Here is a 20,096-nt window from a genome sequence, read left to right on the forward strand (position 1 = left end):
CATCAGGCTGAACTTGATAAAATATGGGGTTGAAAAGAACACATACTTCTCTAGGTATTTACATAAAGTCTTGTCAATTAGCATTTAGAAGAAAAGAGTTCAGTGAGCTGGATTATGTTGAAATAAATAAATTACGGAACAGAAATCTAAATCTGAGGAGCGATAATCCGTGATTGTTTCCCGGAGTCAGCCCACAGCTGTCCGTCTAGCAGACGGAATGAAAAGCTCAAGTAGTAACACCAGTGTCAGGGATTACGAGCTCATCATCTTGCCCAACATTCACTACCGTGCCTCCACACAACATCCGCAACACCGACGGCCTCCTTTCATTTTCTGTGATGGGATTTTGGACATGGGTTCTGCCTGCTGCACAGCACAGAAAGGTCTGTCCATTTTCTGCTCATTTGCACAGTATTTAGATGTATGGGGATGTTCACATGTGCTTTGAGAAACCGTTCGGAATGATTTGATTTTGGGAAAACTTGCTCGACCATAAATCTAGATCAGACAGCGCATGACCCAGCCAGCCGTAACACAAAGAGGTGTAAAATGTATTTTTGCTCCATGCGGTTGTAGTTGTGTTTAGGATGCATTTTTAAATGATTATCCTCACAATTCTTATTTACTATTACATGTAACAGTAGGAAATGGACAACACAACAATGTTAAAATTTGTGCCGGTGAAAAACGGGTTTTAAAATATATTATACAGCAACATTGACCTTTGGGTTTTACATATGTACAGCAAGTTTTATATACAGCTCATTTACAGTTGTTTACATTTACAATGACATTTTTTCCAATACTTTTAACAATTTCCCTAGACTCTTAACACAGTTATCACAACATCTGGCTGTGTAGGCTATACAATAAACACATTTCTTGTTGCTTTGACAGAAAATGCATACATTTAACACACAAATAAAAATGTCTAACTTCAACACACAAGCTCAACCACTTTTACTGCCAAATGTAAAAATGCTTTCACACTGTTTGTCAGAACAGATAACATCACATTCTAACCCTCACTTATAGGTTAAAGTCAAAGTGAACAGCTGTTCATATCATGATTTACAATTCAAATAATAACAGCCGTAGTCTTGGTTTACTTCTGTCATAAACATGTAAAGTGATGGACAGTCATTACCATAAGATGAACCTTTTGTAAGGGCCCCTCTTCCTAAAATACATATTTAACTATCATCCAAAGATGAATTTGATAAATAGTGAATGTGATATTGCACTGTTTCCAAACTTACAAATATTTGGCTATACTTGTTGGAGGTATATAACCCTGAAGAGACATTTTTAATTCAAATGCATTTGTACTGTAATAACTTTCCCTTTTAGTGTGAAAAAAACATTCTGGAAACTATGCATGTAGCAGATAAACAATCTTCTGGAGGCCCATGGGGTCCCTATCATACAGTGGGCTGTTGAATGAATACAGAAAAATCTCGTCTTTGACACAGTGGCATTTATTAACCAGCTTTTATATAAATCAACAGGTGTATATAGTAAGAGGGCAGACCTGAGACAAATAGAGTTTTTTATGACATTGTGACATGATTGACTAAATGTTCCTGTTGGTATAAATGCTTTGGATAAAAGCGTCTGCCAAATGACTAAATGTAAAAGTAAATTTAAATGGTAGAGATCACATGTTAATGTTTTGGTGATACTGTGATTTTTTTTATACTGTGTTGGAGTTTAGTTAACAATGTGTGATTTTGAGCATGACATTAACAGTTTTGCTAATTTTGTGTTTTAGGTGTGTTGCCGTGTTAAGAGTTTAGGAAAATTGTTAGGAGAATTGAAAGAATTCTCATAGCAATTGTAAAAAAACTAAAGCTGTGATCCTCTTATTAGATGAATATAAATATACAAAGTAGTCTGGGTTCTGAAAACACTTATTTGCACCTTTATTTTCGATGGCTATACTCTTTGTAATAAGAAAAACAAACAAACAAAGCATTTCACTGCATGTTTGTACTGTGTATAACTGTGTAGACTAAGTGACCTGTCAAATAAAAATCTATATTGCACCTGTAGACATTAACCACTGAGTACAAGTTCAGAATTTATAAAATCAGGGTATTATTATCACAGATTCGCAAATTAGCTCTAACGTCACAGAAGCGGCTTATAAAAATTAATGATCCACTGACATCACGCTTAAAAACAAAGAATTCTAATTGGAATGAATAATGTGATGATCAAGTGCAGAAATCTAGATTCAATAAAATTATAGGTGCGGGTGGGTGGCGGGTGGATGATTTGTTTGAAGCAGCGGATTAGAGTGACATTTACATTTAGTCATTTAGCAGACGCTTTTATCCAAAGCGACTTACAGATGAGGAAACATTGGAAGCAATTATAACAACATAGGCAACAAAACACATAAGTGCATCAAAACTAGTCCATTAAATCTTAGCAACGTATACAAAGCTAAGAATAGTGAGGTTAGTAATTATTATTATTATTTTTTAATTAGAAGGAAAGAGAAAGAATTAGGATAAATTAATCAGCGACGTGTTGACGGAAGAGATGTTTTTTTAGGCGTTTTCTAAAGATGGCAACCAAGTCTGCTGATCTTGTAGCAGCAAGTAGATCATTCCACCAATGTGGAACAGATCCAGAGAAGAGTGACTTTTCCTTTTTGGGATGGTTCCACTAGCTGTTTTTTTGAAGTCCGCACTGATCTGGCAGAAACATAGATCTGCATTACCGAGTGGAGATACGATGGTGCAGACCCGGTGGTGGTCTTGTAGGCCAGGAGCATAGCTTTGAACTTTATGCGGGCAGCAACAGGGAGCCAGTGTAACCTGATGAAGAGCGGAGTTACATGCGCTCTCTTCGGTTCATTGAAGACCACTCTTGCCGCCGCATTCTGGATCATCTGGAGACGTTTGATTGTGCAAGCAGGAAGTCCAGCCAGAAGCGCATTGCAATAATCCAGTTTAGACAAGAGCCTGGACTATGACTTGCGTAGAGTGCTCTGATAGGAAAGGTCTAATTTTCCTAATGTTGTAGAGGATGAATCTACAGGACCGAGTGGTGCTGGCAACATGACTTGTGAGGTTAAGCCGATCATCGATTACCACCCCCAGGTTTCTGGCTGTTCTGGACGGTGTAATAGTTGATGAGCCTAGTTGAATGGCATGGTTGTGGTGAATCTTTGAGTTGGCTGGGATCACAAGCAGTTCCGTTTTTGCAAGGTTCAGCTGCAGGTGATGATCCTTCATCCAAAGCGAGATGTCACTCAGGCATGCCGCAATGCGAGCAGAGACCATCGGATCGTCCGGTTGAAATGACAAGTAGAGTTGTGTGTCGTCCGCATAGCAGTGATAGGAGAAGCCATGCTTCTGAATGACCAAGCCGAGGGATGTCATGTAAATGGAGAAGAGTAGCGGTCCAAGCACTGAGATGATCATTTGAGATGATCCGCGCATCTCTACCTGCCAACACTGACGTTTTGGCCAGGAGTCTCCTGTTTTGTACATTTTCATTGAAACTCCTGTTAAATTTGAGACCCACAATCGCGCTGGGTGATCATCTGTCCCGTTCGCGGTCTAAAATGCTGACAGGTAGGGTCATATATCATGTGGCGGGAAGAAACCAACACAGACACAGTTATGTACAGTTTGTACCCCGGAGGTTGATTTATTAGTGACCAGAAGCTGGGAAAGGTGCAGGGTGAGCGACGGGGAGGTAGCTGTTGGGTCCCAGCGGGGGTATGACGGTGTATGATTCTCCGGAGTGCGTGCAGGGAAGGTGCGTCTCTGCCGTTCGCTTTAGGCACTGGTCTCTGTGGGAGTAAGAAAAACCAAGCATTAGGTAAAAGCCTCAGTCAGGAGAACGAGATTACTCTCTTCTCCTCTGCTTCTGCTTATACCGTCCTTGCCTGACAAGGCGCAGGTGGAAACGATCGGCAGGTGCTGAGGCTTGATTGTGGTGTTTCCATGGCGATGCTGATTGGCCATTGGCCCGCTCGCCACAATTATCATACACCATATACAACTATAGGCTAAACAAACTATACGCAAAGCCTTAATATCATATCCAGGAAATAAGTTTGTCAATTTTAGTACATTTACATTTACATTTATTCATTTGGCAGACGCTTTTATCCAAAGCGACTTACAAGTAGTTTTATACAGTGGCACATTACTGCAGAGCAATCAGGGGTAACGTGCCTTGCTCAAGGGCACTTCAGTAATGACCTGCTGGCACTGAGATTAGAACCGGCAACCTTCTGATCACAAGCCCAACGCTCTAACCATTAGGCCACAGCTGACCTGTAAAATCACAGGCTTCACTTGTGTGGAGGTCATTTCAAAATCACACAAGGTCCCCAGATAATACTCGCCCTGTGCGAATAGGGTTATTGATGAGCTGCGCTCTTGGTAAATTTCTTTATGATTTCTACTTCACAGCTTGTCTCAAAACCATGGTGCTACTGTGAGATGCTGCAAACGGTTCAAGATGCAGGCATAACAGTTAAACACATCCGTCTAGAGCATGTTTATATAGAAAAACGTCTCGGTTATGTATATATGTAACCTCTATTACCTTTCTGTTGGTCTCTTGAAGTTGTGTCGAGGCAACAGATGGGGTTTTACTTGAGAACCGATCATCTTCTGACTAGTTTTGAAAAGGCCAATGAAATTGGGCGAATGAAATTTGCATGCCGAACTGCTGCATTCATTCACCTTTTGTTCTGAGGAGCCTGAGAGCATCTCTCGACTGCTGCAGCGGACGGCAAGTGTTGTGGCATGAAGGATACAACTTCTCATTCCCTCCATCAGGAAACAGATACAAACATAACGAGACGTTCCCTTTCTGACGGTCTCTCAACGTTGTGTCAAACCGACAGATGGGGTTCCTATTGAAAACGCCACATCGCTGTGCTGCATCACAATCTCTAGCGAAGCGACGATGACTGGCCTGGGCTGGTCAGATGTGAGCGCTAGCACGAAATTGTAACCTTCCAGTGGACAGGTAGGTGTCCCAGAGCTTTGGCAAAGATGAGAGGCCCCTGACCCTAACCCTAATTGCAGGACTGGTGGATGACGATGGAGAATTGAGACATGAAAGTACGCATCCTTCAGGTTGATGGCCACGAACCAACCCTGGCGTCCGAATTCGATCGCTTCTTTCACCAGAAGGGTGGCAACCTCGGCCCTAAGCACAGGGGCATCCCTGCCTCTGACTGAGGTGGAGAGGAACTTGGGCGGAGGTCTGGCGAATTGAAAATCTGGAAACAACACTTCAGTAAAATACAAGAAAAGTCAAGCCTTGTGTGTTTATTGGAGGACTTTTAAATGTTAACTGGCTGTCTAGCTTTGCACAAGAATACGCACTGCAAGGGCAGTACAGTGGTGGAACTTTAAGATAATGAACCATAGATGTGTAGGGGCAGTAGTTATTGTTAAGTCATGACAGTGTATTAGAAATGCCTGAGCCTAGAGAGTCAAATTGTTTTGTGTTTTTCGTTTTTCCCCTGTAAAGCTGCTTTGGAACAATGCAAATTGTGAAAAGCGCTATATAAATAAAATTGAATTGAACTGAATGTTTGAGAAAAATGGTAATGAAAGGATGTGAGAATTCGAGGTCATTGAGAGCTAAATCTCTAAGAGGGTTAAAACTAAGAGATTCTGTGGTAAAATCTACCGGCCGCAAAAAAAACGTAGAAAGCGGTTAGAAACACGGCTTTCAATAAAGTATTTACATAAACGTAAAACAAACTCTGATGTATGGTATCTACTAATTTCTTTAAGATTGGAATTGTAATTGGAAGGAATTTATCTGAGGTTTTTACAGAGATTTTGGAAATGCTTCTTAGCAACAGACGTATCGATGGAAGGGAAAATAAACTGGGATAGTCGGGATCGTGTGCCCCCATATTTAGGATTAAAGTAAGCCAACATTGCGAGGTAAGAGTCTAGTTCCTTGCACCGATCAGGGAAGGCCTGGCATAGTATATCTCTGTAAATTCCAAAGGCCAAAACGAAAGAAAGATTACATTGCAATCAGGAAACTGCAGTTTTGAGGAGGACTGCAACGTTACAACAATCCACCGCTGGCGACGGGAGCAGCAAAGATGCCAAGTAAATGTCTTTACTAAAATGATGTTGGAACACATATGCTGACACACTGTATCTGCTGCTGCCTACCCAAGGCTTGAGCCGCCGCTGTTGTGGAAAGGTTGTGGTGAGTTTCAGAGTTTGCATTTGTAGCTGAGGATAGTGGTGAAGTTCCTGCATTAGATGATCCAAATGAAAAGGCAAAGCAGGGAAAGAAGGCTGAAGAGGTCGAGGCCATAGGGCCTTGGGCGTGACTTGTATATACACAGCGCCGCCGCTCCCACCACGCGCATCACGCACTGTGCGTAGGGCACCAAGTGCCGAGGGGGCACCAAAAATAGCCTGATGAATTTTAAAAATTTTAAGGCATATTTTAGCCATGTATATGTAAAAAAAAATATCATAATGGCTGTCATCATAATGGAATTATGCTTAGGGCACCAAAATGGCTAGCAGCGGCCCTGTATATACACTCTCGAACGCTGCTAGCCTAGTTTTGAAACCTTTTACAGTATGAGACGCACACCGAGCCAAAGAAGGCTTAGGTCGTTTGGCAGGTCTTGGAGAAGATGTCTTGGCTCTAAATGTGATACATATAATACATTTATAAATATAATGGATCATAATCAATTATAAACTCATTCGAACAACCTCTCATTTGCCAAACCTGACCACATGGAAAATAGTCATATTTAAGAAAGCATAAAACCTCTCTGAACTGTGACATTTTTGTCACCAGCTATCTTATTTATACCTCTGACCTCTGGTACATCCTAACCGTGACTTTAGCTTCTTTAAGGAAATTAAATCCCAGAATTATAGGCACTGCCAAATCCTCATCATTCATCACATAGAACGTGACCTCATGTTTCACTCTGTACATTGCACATTCCCAGAGTATCTTCCCCTGAGCTTTTTGACTCTGTCCATTAGCAAGCATGAACGTCTGAGCACTTCTGGTCAGCTGCTCATACTTCCTCTTCAGTCTCTGCCATACTTTCCGCTGCATCAAAGAAAATGTGCTTCCTGTATCGATCACGGCATTGGAAAATTAATGTTTCAAAACAATGGGCCTTTGCAGTACATTATAACTTTGGGAGCTACGAGTGTTTCCCATTGGGCAGATTTTTTTCCTCTGATAAATCCTTCTGTTCCTCACCTTTCTCTTGACTCCATCTTCTCTTACTTTCCACCCAATCCTTCTCTATTTGGTTGCCGAGACGAACCAGCTCATCAGTAGTTTTCACTGTTTCTCTCAACAATGATGCCAACCGTGGATTCCAGTTTCTCAACTTTTGCCTGCACTAAATCAGTTTCAGACAATAAAGGGGTTAATCTTTAGTGACATCGCTCTATAGATGAAAGCAAATTCGCTTACACATTTGTTAACCCTCTGTCAGTAACTTGCCAACTTCTGTGCAGCAACTTCCTTGTGGTATTCATTTAAAAACGAGAATAATAATATTTCTTTCAAGGATTCCCAATTTTTAATATGCTGTTTCTCTGCTCTCCACTAACTTTTTGCAAGAACCCTCCCAAGAACTATCCGGTTGGGAATTTTTTTCTAATTCTACACAAATTTAATTCTAATTCATAGGGGTTCACAGGATGCGTCTTTGAAGCTAAAAATACACCACATATCTTCTATTATACAATGCTCGGGTTGCCCAGTTTTGCCTGCAAGGAGAAACGCACTGTTTTGGTGTGCATCTCTTTAAATGCAAATGAGCTGCTAATCTCCGCCCCCTTATCAGCAGAAAAGCCAGGGCTGTGAGCCTGTGGTTCCAATGACAAAACAAGAAAGAAGGGTCACATAAAGTGAATGAGAAACAGGGTCTCTGTGGCGAGTAGGCCGGGACGAGAGCCGTGAGGGAACGGCGCGAGGCCGGGCATGTGAGTGATAACGAGCGTCAGCTGTGTGTGTACTGGTCTCGCAGAATGGTCGATATATTACGCACATGTTGAACATAAATTACCCATTAAACTAATAATTGTCTCAGTGACACTGTACACAATCATATTACACAACCATACCAATGAATGAATAACTCAACTCACTGTTGTTTCTTCACACTGGTGCACAGACACACTAGCACAGCATGTGACAGACTCGTCTTTCCTGTATATAGCATAGCAAACAAAGTAAAAACTCTGTATGAACATTTAGAACCCGATTACATTCAGATTACACCATTTTGTAAACATTTCCACAGAACATACATACACATGACCAGCGAACAGTTTTTCTTAAAGAGAAATATACTTTGAAAAGAATCACTCTCAAGGCGTCTCGCCGTTCCTGGCACACACAAAGCGGACCTTATGATTCACTTTCTCCCCTCTTAATTCAACAAAATAACCACATATTAATACTGGTACTACAAGTTAAACACCCAATACATTTGTATTTTACACCAATTGAGTAACTTACGCTCTTCAAAAGCATCCCTTTACCACATGGGATCTGTCCGAGCCACCTGACAAAAACGTGCTGCTTACCGGAAGAGACAAGAACGAGACGCCTCAGCTTAGTCCCAGCTCTTAAAGGGCCAGTATAACACCCTAACCCCAACAGCGCAGATTTTTTCACATGCTTTCAGAGAAAGGCTTAACAAACCAAAGTCACTGTGTTGTACTTTTGCACATTTTCTGGGTTGGTAGATGAACCGGGGAACCAATTATAGCAACTAAACACAAAAAAGTCGTATTTTCTTGAAATGTTCCCTTTAAAGCAGAGAGATCTGGAAAACACTGCGGCATACAGAAGTGGTTTATGGAAGTGCTGTTCTACTGAAATAATGTCATGATTCTCGTGGTGAGACACGGAGAGAGGACCCAGGTGCAGACAGCGGGTAAGGGGTTAACAGATAATTTAATAAATAATAAAACAAAGACCCACGTGGGGGTAACATAACAAAACATGACAATATAATAACATGACAAGACTAAAACTAACTACACATAAATAAACTTTAAACATTAACACATGACTAGACTGACAAGAACTCACCACACAACCACAATGAACCAGCACAAGACAGAAGACATAAGGGCATTAAATAAGGGAGCAAATCAAGAGGGGAAACAGGTGTAGGCATTAATCAATAACGAGGTAACAAGAGGATGGGAACAATGACGAGACCGGAGAGAGTATGGAAGGCCATAAGAACAATAATTGTCTCTCTCCACATTTAACATGAGGTTCTGTCATGATCCTGCCACTAAACCAAGAGAAACATGACATGATGCAGCAGAATCATGACATAAGCCTCTCCTAAAGGAGCAGCAACCTGATGCTCCTCAAGGCACAAACAAGACAAGACAGACTGTGACAATGGCAACATAATACAACATGACAATACAATAAATCAAAACGGGCAAGCACAAGAGTCCAAGGGAAGGGGCACACAAGAGTCCAAAGGGAAGTCCAAACAAGGGCTGACACGAACAGGACAGCAGGCAGACACGAAACAGGGTAGCCGGCAGACACGGAACAGGCATGCACCGGGCTGGAATGGCCGCATGCACCGGGCGGGAATGCCCGGCGGGAATGCCCGGCTCCACCAGACGGGAATTCCCGGCTGCACCGACCTGGAATGCCCGGCTGCACCGACCTGGAATGCCCGGCTGCACCGACCTGGAATGCCCGGCTGCACCGACCTGGAATGCCCGGCTGGGGATCGGTTGCAGGCAACAGGATTCCGGCAGATTCGACCCTGGAGGGAAGATCGGCGGTCTCAACCCTGGAAGGCAGTCCGGCGGTCTCGGCCCTGAGCAGAAATCCGGCAGTCTCAACCCTGGTAGGGAGTCCGGCGGCCCCGACTCAGGAGGGAGTCCGGCGTTCTCGACCCTGGAAGGGAGTCCGGCAACCTCTAACCCTGGAGGGGAATCCGGCAGCCTCAACTGCTGCCACAACGATCCCTCTGTCTGCTGGGTCCGATCTTGGCTGGTTCATTGTGGTTCGTGTGGTGAGTTCATGTCTTGTCAGTTTAGTTATTTGTAGTTCATGTCAAAAGTTAATTTAAGTCTTGTTTAAGTGTAGTTAGTTTTAGTCCTGTCATGTTATTGTATCCCTGTTTTGTTCTGTTACCCCCACGTGGGTCTATGTTTTATTATTTATTATTAATATATGTTAACCCCTTACCCGCTGTCTGCACCTGGGTCCTCTCTCCGTGTCTCACCACTCGAGAATCATGACAGAATGAACCAGCCAAGATCGGACCCAGCAGACAGAGGGATCGTTGTGGCAGCAGTTGAGGCTGCCGGATTCCCCTCCAGGGTTAGAGGTTGCCGGACTCCCTTCCAGGGTCGAGAACGCCGGACTCCCTCCTGAGTCGGGGCCGCCGGACTCCCTACCAGGGTTGAGACTGCCGGATTTCTGCTCAGGGCCGAGACCGCCGGACTGCCTTCCAGGGTTGAGACCGCCGATCTTCCCTCCAGGGTCGAATCTGCCGGAATCCTGTTGCCTGCAACCGATCCCCAGCCGGGCATTCCAGGTCGGTGCAGCCGGGCATTCCAGGTCGGTGCAGCCGGGCATTCCAGGTCGGTGCAGCCGGGCATTCCAGGTCGGTGCAGCCGGGAATTCCCGTCTGGTGGAGCCGGGCATTCCCGCCGGGCATTCCCGCCCGGTGCATGCGGCCATTCCAGCCCGGTGCATGCCTGTTCCGTGTCTGCCGGCTACCCTGTTTCGTGTCTGCCTGCTGTCCTGTTCGTGTCAGCCCTTGTTTGGACTTCCCTTTGGACTCTTGTGTGCCCCTTCCCTTGGACTCTTGTGCTTGCCCGTTTTGATTTATTGTATTGTCATGTTGTATTATGTTGCCATTGTCACAGTCTGTCTTGTCTTGTTTGTGCCTTGAGGAGCATCAGGTTGCTGCTCCTTTAGGAGAGGCTTATGTCATGATTCTGCTGCATCATGTCATGTTTCTCTTGGTTTAGTGGCAGGATCATGACAGAACCTCATGTTAAATGTGGAGAGAGACAATTATTGTTCTTATGGCCTTCCATACTCTCTCCGGTCTCGTCATTGTTCCCATCCTCTTGTTACCTCGTTATTGATTAATGCCTACACCTGTTTCCCCTCTTGATTTGCTCCCTTATTTAATGCCCTTATGTCTTCTGTCTTGTGCTGGTTCATTGTGGTTGTGTGGTGAGTTCTTGTCAGTCTAGTCATGTGTTAATGTTTAAAGTTTATTTATGTGTAGTTAGTTTTAGTCTTGTCATGTTATTATATTGTCATGTTTTGTTATGTTACCCCCACGTGGGTCTTTGTTTTATTATTTATTAAATTATCTGTTAACCCCTTACCCGCTGTCTGCACCTGGGTCCTCTCTCCGTGTCTCACCACGAGAATCATGACAAATAATGCTTTCATAAGTTTACATGTCATCATAACCTTCATTATAATGTTGAATTAACGCGTGCATTGAGCCCATTAGAAACAACTGGCAGGATGACAGTTTTAGACAGATCATACCAAAATGGCTGCATATTGTCTTTTTGCATATGTCAAAAAACCCAATAAAATGAAGAAAATGAAAGGAAGAAATTTTTATTTGATAACCTCTTTAAAAGTCGTAATACTGTAAAGCCTGTTAACTATTTAAAAATTAACATTGGCATGATTTTTTTTCACGTCGGCTAATTTGTGTCACCAGATTGGATAACAGGAAGATAGTTTTGGATCTTACACTATAATAATCACGTCATAATAAAGGCTAAGCTGCCATTAAGGCTAAGTAAAACGTAACGCAGAAAGGGGACCAGATGCAGCATAATGAGCTAAAACATTTATCTAAACTGTGATAAAAGTATTCAGTGCTTACTGTAGCTGTCCATCAGTTGCAGCATGTTTGGCTACAAATAAGCTCTTCACTCACAGCTTAAGCACAGCTGAGTCAGCTGAGTTGAAATAATCTTGGCTCCTGGACCCCTATTCCATCTGCTCCTATTGACTCCCAGCCTGCAACCCAACTACGAAGGAGAAGTGAATAATTATTCCACCTGTTACATCAAATATTAGCTGTTTACCTGTTAAAAAAGTCAGCATGGAGACCCCCTAATTTTTTTATTATGCATGAATATTGTGTCAAATTATTATTCCATTTAAGAACATCTGGTGGTTCATACTTTTTTCCAGAACATGGAAACATAGACCGACATAGCTGATTGCATTACGGTATTGAGATTTTCAGCAGTAATTGCCATTGCTATGTTACAAATATTCTCTGTGCAAGGTTGGCACAATTATCAATATTATGTTCATTTTCGGTAATGAATTGTGTTTTTTTATTAAAGTCATCACTCCCATGTTTCAAAGGTTTCATGAAAATGACTCACTTAATGTTTTGTCTTTCAGTGCCGTTCCATGAGGCCCCAACACTCTCCAGACAGAAGCATCTTCCCCAGAAAACCAACCGTTTGGATCCACGAGTGCTGCTTCGCTCAAACAGTGATAACGATCTGATTGTGAATACTGTGAGAACTCAACAGCTGGCAAGTCAGTGTTTTTTACCCCAGCTAATACAAAGTGACCCCAACAGACATGTAAAGATGATGGGGTGCAGAACTAAGTCCATCCAGTCCAGCTATTCGCTATCTGCCATTTGTTTGGGTGAAGACCAGAGCAGTAAAAAAAAAAGGTAAGTTAAAGTTAGATCAATATAAACATAAATTACACAGGGTGTGGAAAAGTGTTAATGAACTGCATTCTATAGTCCAGTGGAAGTTGTGGCCTGGTGGTAAGAGAGTCGGACTTGTAACCTGGTCACAGGTTCGATTCTCAGGGCCAGCAGGAAGTGGCTGATATGCCCCTGAGCAAGGCACTCAATCCCCGTTTGCTCCCCAGGCACTGCAGTAATAGCTGTGTGTGTTCACGACTTGCAGTGCTTGTGTTCACTACTCACTGGATGGGTTAAATGCATTTCGGCTATGCAGGTCTTTTGGAGTATTGGGAGTACTATTGAAGACCTTTTTTTTTACTCTGTGGTGGCCTCAGTTATATTTTATGGAGTGGTTTGTTGGTGTGGCAGCCTTTCTACTGCAGATGTGAAGCCAGTTGAGTCATCGGGATGTCTCTGGACAAAGTACATTTACATTTACATTTAGTCATTTAGCAGACGCTTTTATCCAAAGCGACTTACAGATAAGGAAACATTGGAAGCAATTATAACAAAATACATAAGTGCATCAAAACTAGTCCATTAAAGCCTAGCACAGTATACAAAGCTAAGAATAGTGAGGTTAGTAATTTTTTTGGGGGGAATAAGGAGGAAAGGGAAAATAATTAGGATAAATCAATCAGCGACATGTTGATAATGGTTGTCAAGCTATGGTTGTGCTTTCCTGTAGCTCAGTGGTAAGAGCAGTGGTAAGAGTATTGTGTTAACAACGCAAGGTTGTGGGTTCAATCCCAGGGGATTGCAGATACCTATATATAAAATGTATAGTATAATGCAATGTAAGTCGCTTTGGATAAAAGCGTCTGCTAAATGTCTATCATCCTTGATGAAGAAGGACTCCCATCCACTTTATGAAACAGTCTTTCTCCCAACTGTAGTTATGCTGCAGCACTCATCTCATCTCGTCACCATAACTGACAAACAGGTCACTTTCAATACCATATGACATTTTCCACTTTACCTATCTCTCTGTCTTGGGTGGGGGAATCAAGCCCTCTCTGGTGTAAACTCATGAGTTTCCATGTGAGTCAGGATCATAATCTTTTCTACAATGTGTCTTATTTAAGCTGCTTAAAGTTGACATGTTCTTCCTTAAGATATAAGTGTTTCTTTGTCTTCAAGTTTTGGGAAGAAGTGAATATGTAGGATTAGCTGTAAATAATGAGTTGGGCACAACACCCCTAAATTAACCATTTATAGATAATCAATATTCTCTTTCGAGAGACCCAACTAAAGGCACCTCCTCGCTCTAAATAAAAAAAACCTGTGTCTGGCCACTCTTTACCATGAAAAAAACAAATGTGGAATGGCAGCATGTGACTGCAGCTGTAAATGCAGTTGGTTCAGCTAACCGGACGGTTCCCGAAATAAAAAAGAAGTGGTCCGACTTAAAAGTGGGAGCAAAAAAGGATCTCCAGTCACCGACAGAGTGTGTCTGGGACTGGTGGGGGTCCTGGGACGTCCGATCTGTCCCCCTTTGAGACCCGGCTGTATTCTATAATTGGAGAAACCAGTGTGTTCGGTATTCTGCCGGACACGGAGGGAGACACAGACATGGTGGAAACGGGTAAATTATTTTATTGCATAAGCACAATTAAATAAATGTGAAGGTAGATAAACGCAAACAGTTTATTGAAAAAAAACTGCTTGGGCAGTCTGCCAATCATTTATTGCTTTTGACCATGAGCCGATTGTGTTGTAATTTAAAGGGTAAGGTACAATTGTAGCAGGGCATGAGGTTACTTTAATATAATTGTGAAACTATTCCTGTTCCAGGAGTATTTGCCAGACACTGTTTGATCTTTAGGGTGGCTCTCAGGAATTTAGCTGTCTGGATTTCTAAAATGCCTCCTTTCAATTTATTCTATGAACCAATAATGATTGTCATGTTGTCACGAACTGCGCAAGAAACCCACTGAGGATCCACTGCAGTCATTTATTGGGGAAAATCCATAAACACAGTAAAAAACAGGCAGTTGGTTAAATACCAGGCAAGCAATCCAAACCAGATTACAGTGCAAAAACACAAACACACAGAGTAATCCAGGCAAGAGATCCAAAACCATGAAACACAGGGCCAGGAAACAAGGAAAAATGCTCAGAACTGTAACTGTGACACTTTCAATATTGAGCAAAGACTGAGCGAACAACTAGGGTTTAAATATAAAAATGAGTCCAAGCACTGGATTATGGGATTTGTAGTAAAACATCAATATCTGGGTAATGTCTATAGTGCCCTCTGGTGGATCTCGAGGGTACTTCCGCTGATGATTGTGAGATGTATTATGGTAGCTGTGTATAATGAATTTGCCAATTGAAGTTGAAAGTGAACAAAGGACAAGATTTGTTTGACTCAATCTCTCTCAAGACCTTAATTTGTGACTGGTGGTTATTTTGAATTGTTATCCGGCATATATACATTGACAGGATTCAAAAGCCTGTCTGGCACCCAAACCAACTATATTTATTCTTAATTTTTCATAATAGACTTATGGGGCTACCCCGTTACACCTAGCAACTAGACAATGACAAGAACGCACAATATGAAGATAAACTAACAAATACTTTGCAACGTAACCAATCACATGAGCCACATGACTGCCAATAATAATGGCAGAATTTAGCAGGGGTTGGATAGGAAGGAGCAGAGAGTTAAGATAAACATAAAAACTCAAACAATCATATAAAGTGAAAACAACTTGTTTTTTTATTAAATGTAAGAGATAACAATAAACTCAACAATAAACTCAAAAAGCCAAAACAAACAAAATATCTCTATTACCAGCACTTCCTAATTATTATTATATAAACAACAGCTACATTTGCATGTGTGGCTCAGTAATAATTACTTCTTATTTTATTTCTAATTTAACTCTTTTATTTGGTCTATTTAATATTGTGAAAACAATGTTTTGCTATCACATAGCTTTGGTGCAGTATGATAACCAAGTACTATGGTTGTGTTGTTGTAGTGCCAATGGCAAAATGGATTGTCAGAGCTACAGAAGAAAGCTTTACAGGGCTCTGCCTGGGCGTCACTTTGTTGCCATTCAACCATACCTACCTCAAGGTGATGGAGAAATCACCCTCCACAAGAATGAGAAGGTTAAAGGTCAGTCCAAATCTCACTACGTTACAAACACAGGAATACAACTTTTATTTGTCTGTTGTCACTAGTTTATTTGTTCATTTGGTGTGTGGAAGAGATTCCTGTCAAAGCTACCAAAGGAAGATTACGTAAGACCTAGATCGTAACTTTGATTTTGAAAAAATCTAACTGAATTAATTGCCATTACTTGATTTGAACAACATTTAAAATACTAGTTTTGGTGCCATAACCTTATTAAGGTACACAGCTCAAAATAACATATTTTTACACATAAGGCAAGTAAAAAACTGCCCACCTGAGCTTGGCCACTGACAGGGTTGCCAGGTCCTAGATATATATCCAGCCCAATGACCCCTCAAAACCCACCCAAAGGAATGACATTTTTTGAGACCCAATTTGTTTCTGGTGTCCAAACAAAGTTAAAAACTTCCCAAAACCTGTATTTTTATATTTATATATATCTTATTTCAATGGGTTCCTATTTATTTGTTGTCTGTGCGCACATCTGTTTTTTTAAATACCCTCTTTATCCTTACATCTAGAGGGTCTGAAAAGTTTTTGATCAAATTCCCCTCTAAACCCATAAAACAGATCCCATGCTCAAAGGGCACTTCACAGAAATGCATGATAAACATGTTTTACCTTCTATCTTACCTTTTTCTGTCATTGTAGACTGTAAATATTACCCTCCAGACTAATTTGCATCATATTTAATCAAGCAAATGTGTGATTTTTGGCAGCTCAAGGAATCAACTGTTCTACAGTCACACTTATTCATTGTGCACCCCAACATGCACCATAGTATGAAACATAGGTATGAATATAACTTTGATGCATACATTTTGTCCCATAACATCAATATTTTTCCCTCTTCTGCTGAACTCCCGAGCCCCTTACTGTACTGTACCTGGCGGACACTCCCCACACTTATTGAGAATGGGTCCCATCCTTGAGTTGCCAGTTGTTCATTCCGAGTATGAATACACATTAGTGACAGCAGTTAACATTTACCTTTACAATATAAATAAACATTCTGGCGGCCGCAGTACATAATGAAAGTAGCAACCTACATCATTGTGTTATCGAGAAAAGACTAAACTAATCATAAAGCCAAGTGGATTAGCGAAGGGGCCTGAAGACAACCAATACTTTTAGAGACATGCATTAGGGAGGTGGGACTCATTGCAGAGAACGAGACTGCTTTATGCGTTTTTGTATGATAAAAAAGTTCAATTAATCTAAATTTAATGGATAAGGGGCACATAAAATAAAACAAAAACAGACTATAATGAGATCCATAAAAGGTAAGGAAGGAGACGGGAACTGGTGAACATTTAACAAAACTTTAATTAAATATACAGCCAACAAACACGGAAGTAAAAGACAAATAACTTTAAGTTATTTGGTAAAAGCCATAAAACATAAACACAAACTTAACACATGTCTGGGCCCGGTCCTCTCTCGTCAACAGTCCTGCCGCTTGTCCTCTTAAGCTCCCGATCTCCTCCGTGAGATGTGTTGATTCACTCACGCCACTCGTCCCGCCTTCCTCACCTCATACCCCCATCGCCCCTTACAGGACGGGGGCACCACCGAGACTGTACCTACTCCCCCCCCGAGAGAGGGGAGAGAGGAAAAGAAAAACAAATTGGTCTGGTTCCCCGACACGCTGCCTCTTGGTCCTCAGCCCAGCCTCGAGGCTCTGCTCTTGGCGCCCAGTCTTGGCGGCTGCAGCGCCTGGGGGTAGGGACACCCGAGACGAGAGAAAAGGAGCCGGAAGCGCAAGGAGTGACAGAGATGAGAGAGGGGAGAGAGGAAAAAAGAAAGAAAATCCTGGTCCGGTTACCCGACACGCTGTAAAACACAAAGACAAAGACAAAGACAAAGACAAAGACAAAGACAAAGACAAAGACAAAGACAAAGACAAAGACAAAGACAAACACAAACACAAACACAAACACAAACACAAACACAAACACAAACACAAACACAATCTCTACATATGTCCGGGCCCGGTCCTTTCTCGTCAACAGTCCTGCCACTTGTCCTCTTAAGCTCCCGATCTCGTCTGTGAGATATGCGGGTCCGGTACACGCACAGCTGATTCCAACTACTCACTCACGCCACCGGCCCCGCCTCATGGCTCTCGTCCCGCCTTCCTCACCACACAGACATACTGTATTAACAATTGCATTGACTTTATAAATGTGAAATAAAAAGCAGTGTAACTGTCACAGTATTCATGAACTATTCATGAAACCGCTATCTTTTTGCATAAAAATATGTTATGTTAAATGGTTGCAACCTAAACCTGTTCTCTTTTGCTACAGCAAAACACACACGTTTTCCATATATAACAGTAAAATATGACACGTAAAACATAAGATCAGATACAGTATATAAACACACACAGGGACAGTAGGTGGCGGTATGTCCTCTTGACACAAGCCAGCCTGGCTGCCATAAAAGAAGAACGCGTTCAGTATCAGTATCAGTATCTACACTGATAGGACAAAGTCAATAGGAAAGCCACTTTTACAGCAAAGTATTAAAAAGCATGTTTGCTTATCATTCTGTCATCCCTGAACACATGGCAGTACACATGATTTTGTTCTTGATCTACATATGTGCATTTTAAAACGTTTTGAGTGCAAAATAAATAATAATAGTTCAAATCATGTCAATGAATCCTTGTGATGCATGCAAGATCTTAATTGGTGAGTCTGCAGTAGTCCGTAAGTCTGCTATTTTCCCTGTTACCTTTTTTCAACTGTTGAACTGGACTGTTGCCTGTTGTTAGTTAAGATTATTTGAGCTTGTTTATTTAATTTCTCGTAGACTGGGTGATAATTAAGGTGTTAGCGTTTTTCTTCCATTTGAGTACTGTGTTTCTGAAGTCATATTAAGTTGCCGTTAGCCGCTCGTTACGGCTAGACATTATAGGTTTTCATTTAAAAGCACGGAGCTAGTTGATCGCTGTTTGATCCATGGCCCATTAAAGTAGTTCAGGCTTTGTTTTGCTTATCGAGAAGGCATGTTTAAGCGACCTTAAGAGCATTTAAAATGCCCGCTTACTCTGGTAACTTAGGAGAAGCGAATAGTCATCAGAAGTCTGCGGTAGTGCGTAAGTCTTCTATTTTCCCTGTTACCTTGTTTTAACTGTTGAACTGGACAGTTGCCTGTTGTTAGTTAAGATTATTTGAGCTTGTTTATTTAATTATACGTTGAATGAGTGATAATTAAGGTGTTAGCGTTTTTTCTTCTGTTTGTGTACTTTGGTCCTGACGGAAATGTGACTTCAGTAACACTTACGTTTGAAAACAGATTTTATTCAATAGTAATGCATCTATTTGGTGTTGGGGTTATGGTTCTGTTCTGGGCCGACTCTACGCGCTCGTCCAGCATGAATTCCTGGACGGGGCAGGTATGGAAAGCCAAAAGGGTCAGAAAACGCGTGCTTTTAATCGCCGTATTAATATTGAAACGCCGATTTCTTAACGCCGCCAGGCGTTAAATAAACGCCGCTTGACGCTAAACTAACGTCACACGCCGCCACGCGTTTAAATAACGCCGCACGCCGATTGGCATTAAGTTAACGTCACACGTCACTCAAAATGCAAACGTAATAGCTCATTTGCATAGCCCGTCCTTTTCTACGTTACGGGCTCTACGGCAAGTCGGAGCATCCAGTTTGCAGGATCCCAGAAGATGGCACGAAGAGAGTTTATACAGTGCAAATATACCTTAAAAGACTGCACTCGCCTTTTATTGTCCGATAATCCTGGTCCAGATGTCTTTCAGCCATGTCTTTATGTCTCGAAACATAAAAGCGCAGAATTAAAAAAGCGAGCTGCAGTAATGTTGTTCTAATGTGTTGTGCTGTTAGCATTAGCTACACTGATATGAGCTCAAACTCTCTCTCTCATGCTATTGAAAAGTATCACATTACATGTTATATATTTTAATCATATAATAATATATGTCATATCTGCAAGGTAATGCAGACTGGTCATGCAGATCTATCTGCGATTTAAACATGCATTAAAATATATTACTGTTACTAGTGTTGGTGTATGTTCAAAGTTACTTTTACAAAAAGTATTTTACAAAAGAAAAAACATATTCCTGTATAAAAAACGGATTTATATGCGCAAGACTTCAGCAGTACAACATAAGTTTGTTTCTGTGTGAGAAAAAGTATGTAATATAAATATTAAAATAAAT

The 20,096-nt window shown here is 41.6% G+C and overlaps 1 protein-coding gene across 1 annotated transcript; it reads left to right on the forward strand.

The window, feature by feature from the left end:
• Positions 1-238: 238 nt before the first annotated feature.
• On the forward strand, positions 239-17,730 carry LOC306899397 (SH3 and multiple ankyrin repeat domains protein 2-like). Its single transcript, XM_079465601.1, has 3 exons — positions 239-383; positions 12,442-12,724; positions 15,736-17,730. The coding sequence occupies exons 1-3, from the start codon at positions 353-355 to the stop codon at positions 15,938-15,940; spliced, it is 519 nt and encodes a 172-aa protein (XP_079321727.1). The 5' UTR covers positions 239-352; the 3' UTR covers positions 15,941-17,730.
• The last annotated feature ends 2,366 nt before the right edge of the window (positions 17,731-20,096 follow it).

This window comes from Barbatula barbatula (genome assembly GCF_947034865.1).
Source record: "Barbatula barbatula genome assembly, chromosome: 10".
In the NCBI taxonomy this organism is placed as follows: domain Eukaryota; kingdom Metazoa; phylum Chordata; class Actinopteri; order Cypriniformes; family Nemacheilidae; genus Barbatula; species Barbatula barbatula.

Excerpts from the sequence above, each read along its gene's own strand:
- LOC306899397 (XM_079465601.1), top strand. The coding sequence starts at position 353 with ATGGGTTCTGCCTGCTGCACAGCACAGAAAG. Across the intron at positions 384-12,441 it reads CTGCTGCACAGCACAGAAAG|TGCCGTTCCATGAGGCCCCA; the intron begins GTCTGTCCATTT and ends TTTGTCTTTCAG. Across the intron at positions 12,725-15,735 it reads CAGAGCAGTAAAAAAAAAAG|TGCCAATGGCAAAATGGATT; the intron begins GTAAGTTAAAGT and ends GTGTTGTTGTAG.